This window comes from Ailuropoda melanoleuca, chromosome 15, assembly GCF_002007445.2.
Source record: "Ailuropoda melanoleuca isolate Jingjing chromosome 15, ASM200744v2, whole genome shotgun sequence".
Lineage (NCBI taxonomy): Eukaryota > Metazoa > Chordata > Mammalia > Carnivora > Ursidae > Ailuropoda > Ailuropoda melanoleuca.
In genome coordinates this window covers 88,212,879-88,221,917 of record NC_048232.1, presented here as the reverse complement: position 1 = coordinate 88,221,917, position 9,039 = coordinate 88,212,879, and the positions used below count along the sequence as shown (strand labels likewise).

Here is a 9,039-nt window from a genome sequence, read left to right as displayed (position 1 = left end):
GACATCGTGTCTGCAAATGGCCACCAAACAGGGTCAGAAAGTAAAACACACAGGTGGATGGAAGGAAGGATACGAGACAGACAGGCAGACAAACATGGTAAAATGCTATCCTTGGGGACGACCTGGCTGAAAAGTCCACAGGGATGCTTTGTATTCTTCTTGTGACCTTCCTGTGAATTTGAAATTGGGTCAAAAGAAAAAGTGAACAGGAAACCAGAGTGATCTCTCAAGATCTAAAGTGACAAGGAACACATGCACGCAAGTCTGTATTGCGTTGATGACGTCATTGTAAAGGCAAGCTCACAGTCCCGTCACCGTACAACCCTCGTGGGATCAGCTCCCCAGAGTGCAGAGGAACCAGTGAACACAGCAGGGCCACGTGGGGGCCGCACCCCGAGGCCGCTGTATGTGTGACCTGGGGATAAAACAAGCGAGGCCTTGCCCGTGTTGCTCACGAGAACAGGACTGGCAGCGGGACGGTCAGTCAGAGAACAGTCTGACGAGGTCGAGTAAAGATCTCGTGGTTTGAAAGCAGGGGCTTGAAGAGAAAACACCAGCGCTCACGGCAGCCACACGGGGGAGGCAACGCAAGGCCCTGTTGACCTACGGACAGAGAGACACGGACGAACCCGGAGGACTCTGTGCTCCGTGAAGTACGCCCAACACGAAAACACAAATACCGTGAGATTCCACGTACACGAGGCTCCCGGAGGAGTGAGATTCACGGAGACGGAGTGGCGCCAAGCAGGAGGAGGGGAGGGGGACCCGTGGTTTCACGGGGACAGGGTTTACGGCCACACGGTGGTGATGGCCGCACAACACCGTGAACGGGTCAACACCACTGAAGGACACACGTCAAAATGGTTAAGATGAAAAATTTTATATCATCTGTAAACTTTATAATTTTTTTTTTAAAAGAAAAAAACCAAAAACCCCATGCTCTTGGAAGTGAATTCAAATTATCTGAATGAACTCGGGATGCCCTACCTTTGTCCACTGGAAAGGTCTAGAAACACTAACAGCAGTAAGTACCCCAGAATCCTCATTTAGCTTCTAAACACCACTTTCAACCAAAAGGAGCCAGGGGAAATGGCTAATTCCAGGACAGGGGCAGGAAATGTTTAAGAGGAGTCTTGGGGGAGGGGCGCCTGGGGGGCTCGGGTCGTGATCTCGGGGTCCTGGGATGGAGCCCTGCATTGGGCTCCTCGCTCGCTGGAGAGTTTGCTTGGGATTCTCTCCCTTTGCCCCCCCCACATCCACGTGCGCGCACTCTCCAATAAATAAATGAATCTTTAAAACAAAAGAAGTGCCCAGAGTGTCTTGTCACACCAGAAAGCAAGGGACTGCTCATGGAGGACTGGCTCATGTCGAAGGGACTCGGAAGCAAACCGGAAGAGGCCCCCGCCGCCCGGAAGTGGGTCTATCTCAGCACCGAGCGGGCAGCAGCCACAGCGGCTAAGACACATCAGCTGTGCTTAAGGCCACGATCTCGTGAGGACACCAAAGAGCTCGACATCCTCACTGGTCACCTTTCGGGGACACTCTGAGTAGGGAATCGGCCCCTGATTTTGGAAACGGGACAATAAAGGGGAAAATTCAAGCCTGTGTCCTGCCTCCGCTCTAGGAACCATCCCTCGGAACAACCAAGTAGTTAGGTTTTCGGAAATGGGTCAGTGAGCAAATGGAGAAAGAACGGAGGGGTGGAAAATGATCGTTCTGTAACCTCCAGTGGGATGACAGATCGAAGCCATGTGACCAAGGATGGAAAACACCGCAGGGAAGCTGCCACCGAGGGAGTCCTCCCAGAGATCAGCCGGGGGACACGGCCACGCTGGCTCCGCGAGGAGCCCATGGGATCAACCCGAGCAAGGTCCAGGGAGGAGGCACCCCCAGAGCTGGCCTGGTTCCCTCCACAAAGGACAAGGGATGTGGAGAACCAGCACCACCGGAGCCTGAAGAGAGGTGCCAGCCACTGAACATGGGGCCTCAAGTGCTGCTCCGGGAGTTGCAAGGAAGTGAGGACACAACTGGGACAATCCGAACTCGGGCTGGAGGTCTGATGATTTGAAAGGAGAACCTGAGTTTTTCAGTTGTGAAAGGATGCGTGGCTTTCATTTTTGAAACGCCACGAGCTGCCCACGGAAAAGCACAGATGGACAGGAGGCTGGCCGGGACTGTCTTCCAAAGCCGGGGTGGTGGGGGTAACCTGCCCGCCGCCGGCCACCTCTTGCCGAAGCTGCGAGCACGTGAGACGCTCTGCTTGGGTATCTGCTTGAGATTTTCCATAGTTGAAGAGAATGCCCATAACTGGTGCCCCGCGGGCCATCGTCACTGCACCGCACGCTTCTATGACGTGAGCCGCCCAAGAGTCAACGAGACGCTCCTTCGGCAAACAGCGAGGACGGACCGAGGACGCCAGCCGCGCCACGGTGGGGCGGATGCTTCTCTTCAACGCGGATCTGGTCGGCCCAGAGAGGATCCCTGTGGGTCCCAGCCGTCCTGCCTGCCCGTCGGCCTGACGCATACTTGCACCCCACCTGCCCTGCCCCTGCCAGGTCACCCCTGCTCCTGGGGGCCTCCTGCTCCCCTCCTTGGCTGGGGCTCCCTGGTCAGACGCCCTCGCATGGACAGCACTCGGCTCTGCTCTTCATCAAGCCCCCGTGAAACCACCCACAACTGGCCGCCTGATCCACAAAGGGAACTGCACAAGGCTCCCCCAGCTGATGCCTACGGCAGGGTCTGTCCCGCTCTGTCCGTACCGGCCAGGGAACCAGTGGAACAGCTCACCCCTCCATTCATTCCCACCTCCCTGCGGGAGCTCAGCACAGGCCAAGGTCACAGACACCAGGTCACCAGGACCTAATCAGGCGGGCCCATCACCGCCTGCAGCCCCACGCTGACCCCGTCTGGCCCTGCCTGCCTAAGCTGGCTCCACGACGACCTTGGACTTGTGGGGAGACTGAGTCACTCCACAGCACTTTCCTCAGAACTACTGGTGCTCAGGCCCGGCTGGCAGAGGGAAGACACCACGCCTGCACACACACGGAGCCAATGACCCTGTACACACACGTGTGCACCCGCGCTTGTGCCAAAGGGAGTGCAGACAGGCTAGAGGCGTTCAGAGAAGGCAGGGCTGCGGCCCCTGGGTGGCAGGACACTGTGCAGAAATGCAGGGAGAGCCAAGTCAATTGCTTCCCAGGAGAATAAGGCCAGCCCCCAAGGCCCCCCACCACCGCTCAGACACCCGCTGTCACGTGCAGGCGAGGGTCCCACACGGCTGCAGAGCTGGGGGCCCACTGCTGGAGCTCGCACAACCCTCGTGGACAACAAGCATGGTGGCTCCAATAGGGACACCGAGGGAGTGGTGTCTGTGGGCCAGCGGAGCAGGGGAAGGAAAGCAGAGGGAGGGGACCTGCCCGCGGGCCCTTCCTCCTGGTCTGGCAGCTCTCGGCCAGCTCCGGGCGCACGGGGCCAGGAGGCTGCTTCTCCCTCCCTGTGTCACCCCAGCAGCTCTGCCCTCACCCTGGGTCAGTCACGGAAGCGCCGCACGGCGCAGCGGGTCACGCATGCAGGTGCCATCTGCCTGCTCTAAACCCCTTCCTAGCCAGAGGGCTGTCCCTGCGCAGGGCCCCTCATCCCTGCGGCTCCTATCTGTGGAGCGGGACATGGTGGGGGGGGGGGCGTCAGAGATCGAAGGCAGGAGTCAAACGAGATCATCTGTGCGAGGAGCTGGCTGACGTCTCCACAGCAGCTCCTACCATTTCCACGCAAGAGAACCCAGCGGCAGGGGACTCGAATGGCTGCAGCAGCGGCCCACATACCGATGCGGACGGCCACCCAAAGACGAGCCCCTCAGGCTCCCCCTCCCTCCTCGATGCGAAACCACACAGAGCACCGAATGGAGGCTCTGCTGCGTTCTGAGCTGACTGCCGGGACTGCAACACACCAGATCCACTAAAAGCAGCAAAATCCCCAGGGAGCCTTTTATTGCCTCCCTGGGACACTGTCCTTTCCCCAGAGTAAAGACCTCACGCTGCGCAGACGAGAGCGGCAGAGGGAGCTTCCGCTGCGGACGTCACACGGGGCCACGCCTGTCCCCAGTGCGAGCGAGCCCGGTGACAGCTGGCAGGGGACGTCACCAGCCCCAACACCCCGCTGCACGTCTGCGGGACGGCATTCCCCCCGAACCTCCCCACTCAGGGGTACTCACGTAAGAAGTGTTTCTCCAATAAGGCGATTTCCAGGTGACCTTTGATCTCATTTAATCGATCAAACTCTGTCCGGTTAAAGTCCTGGACTCCTGCAGCCATGATGAGGGTCCCCGAGCCAGCCTGCAAGAGAAACACCAAGAGCTCAGAGGAGCCGGCTCCAAGCACCCTGCTTCTCGGAGAGGTGCCCCGAGCACCCCTCATCTGCAAAGGCAGGGCCCACAGAGCCCCTGGGAAACAAGGAAGGCATAGTTCTGCCAGAAAGCCCGCATCAGGTCACCTCGGCTTCGCCTGCCGCTGGAAGGGACATCTCAGACAGCGTGGATATCCTTGGAGCCCGGTGAGCTCAGCTTTCAGAAACGATTAAAAGAAATGAAAACCAGAAGCGTGACGCTAAACCGCTCGACAGTGACACCAGTCTCAGCTCAGAGGGAAGGCAGCCCCCCAAACCTGCACTGGCCTCCCGGGAGGAGGGCGAGCCCAGCCACAGGACCCGAAGCGGGAGTGACAGGACTCCAGGAGGGCGGGGGGGTGGGGCACGTCCGCAGGCCAGGCTACGTCAGTCTGAAGGAACAGTGGCTCCCCGAAGTGAGCAAACCCCAAACAGGGGCCTGTCCTGGTCCACAGAGGGCTGACGTCCCGAGGGGTGCAGGGTAGGCTCCGGTTACAGCTGCCCACTGCTGCTCGCCCAGGGCCTTGGCCCAGGCAGCCACTTGCGTCCTGCTGACGGGAGGGGCAGGGGTGCAGCGCAGGCCAGCACCACCCGGCCTGCCCAGGTGCACACACTGGACACTTCCACGGTCACCCCCACAGCTGCGCCCTAATGCTGAGCTGGCGAGAAGCGGCACCGGTGTGAACCCCCTCCAGGCCAGGTGAGGGTAGAAGGGGACACAGAGCCCAGACAGGGTCCAGGACAGAACCCTCCATATACACCTGTCGCCTGCTCTGAGGCCACATCTCAGGAAGGAGGAGCTGACGTCAGGAAGCCAGCAGGTTCTGGGAAGACCCTCTGGCCTGTCGCTACCTGGACCTTTGACCTGTTGGACCTTTGAGCTCCTCTGGCCGCTGGGGCGAGTTCCCATGTTTCTCTGCAGCCCCCGGGGACCTGGCAGCAGTGGGCACAGGGACTGGGGGAAGGGGGTGGAAGGCAGGCTAATTCCACTTGCCCTGCCACGGGAAGACGACCCATTCACCCCTGCAAACAAACTCATCCGTCCCTTGCCCATCCCCCACCTCGCCGGCCAAGGCGGTGAACAGAGGCTGGCCAGGAAAGGCGCTCTGCACTGGACTCCAGGTTTGCCGACTCCGCCCCAAAAGCGAGCAGGTTCACAGGGCCAGGTGTGAACACACGAATCCAGGTCCTCGGAGGCTATAACGCACGTCCGTCCGTCTCTAGGACGCCGGAACGAAGTCCGTCTAGAACTTGCCCGAGAGCGTCAAGAATCCCTGTAGGGTCCCCCTCAGGTCTAAGAGCGCCAGGGCACCTCAGGGTTCTGGGCTGACTCGATGCTGAGGGCAGCTCTGAGCCAGAGCCCCGTGGACGGCAGGGGTGGGGAGGAGCTGCTCCGGGGAGCTGACCAGCCAGCAGAGCACCGATGGGGAAGGCGGGCCCCAGGGGTGGCACTCTGGAATTCTGAGGTCCGACCCCCTCTGTGAGCCCCTCGAGTCCCTTCAGCTGACACCTGCCAGACTTCGAGAGCAACACTGAGCTGGGGGTCAGGGGCCTGCAGTCGGGACCTGGCTGAGCAAACCCCCAAGGCTGCAGCGTCACCACCATGAAACCAGGGCTGGCCCACTTCTTCTTCCAACTCCCCACCTCTCGGCTCCCCTGCAGCCCCTCAGGCAGGAGTCTGCCCCATGCCTCCTGAGCACGGGATCAACTGCCTGCCCCCGCTCTAGGGCTCTGGTCACATCTCTCCTCACTGGCCTGTCACTGACCACCTGGTTGGGCCTGGCCTTGGTCCCCCATCCTCACCTGCAGTGGCCCTACCCCCCGGCCACACCCTAGACATCACCCCAACTCCTGCACCCTCTCCCCGCACACCCTGCCGTCTTGGGCCTCCTCAAGCCTGTCTGCCAGCCCAGGACCCCTCCCTGCCCACTAACTTCCCCTCCGCCACTGCGTCCATTCATCTCTGCCCAGCACCCTGAGACCGGCCAGGCACGAACCGACAAGTACTACAGGATTCTCTCGCAGGAGGTCCCTGAACGAGTGGGTCCGTAGAGACGGAAAGTAGATGTGGGCTCCAGGGGCTGGGGGACAGCGTGGGGTCGGTGTTTAATGGGGACGGGGTTTCCGTTTGGGGTGAGGACGACATTCTGGAGCTGGATGGAGGTGGTGGTCACACAACGCTGTGAATGCACTTAATGCCACGGAGATGTATGCCGAACAGGGCCCAAAATGGTGAGTTTAAGGATATTTTACCACAGTAAAAAAGAAATAAAGTAAAAAGAGCAAAGCCTAAGCACAAACATGACCGGCCTTCCTCACGGAACAGCCACGAACCGTGGCCACGCTCTTCACCGGTCAGGCCGGCAGAGCAGGAAGCCGCGGGGACGACGCCGGGGCCGTGGCAGGTGCGGGGACGACGCCCCAGGTCGTCTGAGGACAATCTGCACCCCGCGGCCGGGCAGCCTGGTAAGAGCCACCAGGACGACACAGCCTGGGCCCAGCACGCCTATGCGGGGGATGTGGGCCACATGGGAGAGGGTCCCTCGGTGGGGAGCGGTCAACGTGTCGACGGCACATTCCAGTGCCGCCAACACTCACACCTCCGCGCAGCCTCAGACCCGACCCCAGAGTGGGGCACAGGCATGGCCCTGCAGACCCTCTGCCCTGTCGGCTGCCATCCCCATACAGGGGGCTGCGCTCCAGGGCAAGGCCGGGTCTCTACCGAGACAGCAACCATAGCAAGGCAGCGGCCACAGAGCCCCGGCAGGACAGACAGACAGACGGAGCATGGCGCCAGACGGGTCCACTGCAGGACCCCCGTCACACCCCACGGTGAGCTCAGACCCCCGTGTGGGGATTCGTGCTTCTGAGAAGCCGCGGCACACTAGGCCCAAGGACCGCCACGGACAACCGTGGCTCACGGTGCCCCAGGCTGCCACTGGCCAGAAGAGCGAAGACACCACTTTTCTTGCAACACAAGCCCGTGGAGCTCTGCACCACACCGTGCACCGGGAGACCCTCAGCAGGGCCCAGCCCCCCAGGAACCCCAGGCTGGAGGACCAGCCCACCAAGGTGAGGGGACAGCGGCCAACGCCCAGGCAGGCTCCGCTCCGGGCTCTGCAGCGCCCGGCCCACCTGGTCGGGCAGCCTGGCTCCTAGGAGCCTTGCCAGTAAATTATTCATTCCCGCCAGGAGCAAATTCGCAGTCCCTGCTCTAAGGCATTAATAATACAAGAAGCCAGAGAAGGCGAGCGCTCACAGGCCACACCTGGGAAGAAAAGCCGGCTCGGGTGCTGAGAGAGGAAACCAAAGGACCACCAACTTTAGTCATCCACACCGGGCAAGATGGCTCTGGGCTTCTTCAGTGGCAAAGAGGAACACTCGGGCAGCTGTGCCCACGATGGTGAGCCCCGTGATCACATCTGGCCAGAGAGCCCACCCCACCCCTGCCCCACTCCCAGCTGAAGAGGCACAAGCTTCCAGAAGGCAGGGCCCACTCAAGCCCGGTTCCCGCCGCGGCCACACTGCCTGGCTGAGGTTGCTCAATGGGAATCTGCTGCCCCGTTAAAGAGCGCCTGCAGACCAGCCCACAGGGGCCAGCTCTGCCTCCACGTGGGACGATGAGGGCCCAGCCCGGGCGCAGCTGGCTGCCGAGGGTTGGGGATGTCAGGCTGGGGTCTGTGCATGACTTCGCCACGAGAAGTCTGCCAACCACCCAGGAAGCTGACGAGGAAGGAGAAGAAATCCAGCGGCTAGACAGACCAATGGTAAAGGCAGGGCTGTGTGAGCGTCAGTCGGGGGGATGAGCCCCTGCCAGTGAGGTCCGGCACGGAGCAAGACAGGGACAAAGGAGAAGCCGGACGGGGCAGGACACGGCTGCGGAGTCCACGCTCAGCTTGGCCATCTGAGGACGGGGGACAGCCCCTCGCCCCACACTGCAGGACCCGGGGCCGAGGCCAACAGAGGGGGAGGACATTCCCGCCACCAGGAGGCCCGCACGGCTACTCACCGGGTCCCTCAGCTCCTCGCTGTCCCGGGCCGAGGTCCGAGGTATCTTCAGGGGCACTTCATCTCCGCATTCGGTGTCCGAGGCATTTGGAGACTCTGCTAGATCGAGGAAGTCATCTCTCTTGTGACCTCTGAACCTGATTTTGTCCAGCCTCCTTAGCATGTTCAGCACTGAGCCCCTCTGCTTTACCTTAACATGACGGTCAGGGTCCCTGCAAGAGAAGAAAGGAAGAGGCTCGGTCACTCGGTCACTCGCCCGCTGGCCACCTGCCCCCATGGTGCACCCACCAGGCTGAGCACACGGCTCTCCTACACACACTTCGGTCCTGTGGCTGAGCCCTGCCATCAGGAGTGGCCAGTCTGGCTTTTCAAGGAAGACTCGGGGCCCACTGTCTCCCACCTTGCACCCACCAGCCAGGGCCCCTCCATCACTCCCACTCAGCTGGCCAAGCTCCCATCCCTGGCCCCACCACAGTCGCCTCCCCCCATGTGCCCCAAAAGGCAGAAGGAAGCCAAGTCTCTCAATAGGACCTTCCCGGTCACAAAGACAGCCAGCCTGGTGCACGGGGAGGCCAGAGACCCTGCGGAAAGCTAGGGCAGAAATGCTTCAAAGAGAAGGGGAGGAGGGCTGACCACTCCTCAGAAGCCCTC

At 61.2% G+C, this 9,039-nt stretch overlaps 1 protein-coding gene across 2 annotated transcripts in view; it reads right to left on the bottom strand.

The window, feature by feature from the left end:
- The window catches only part of GRAMD4 (GRAM domain containing 4), a 65,738-nt gene that overhangs the window by 34,132 nt on the left and 22,567 nt on the right, over window positions 1–9,039 (bottom strand). For both annotated transcript variants that reach the window (XM_002922847.4, XM_034644011.1), the window contains exons 2-3: window positions 8,390–8,600; window positions 4,211–4,331 (exon numbers count right to left, since the gene is read on the bottom strand). In XM_002922847.4, the coding sequence (XP_002922893.1) occupies window positions 4,211–4,331; window positions 8,390–8,551 (283 nt within the window). In that variant the 5' untranslated portion in view covers window positions 8,552–8,600. The remainder of the gene's footprint in view (window positions 1–4,210; window positions 4,332–8,389; window positions 8,601–9,039) is intronic.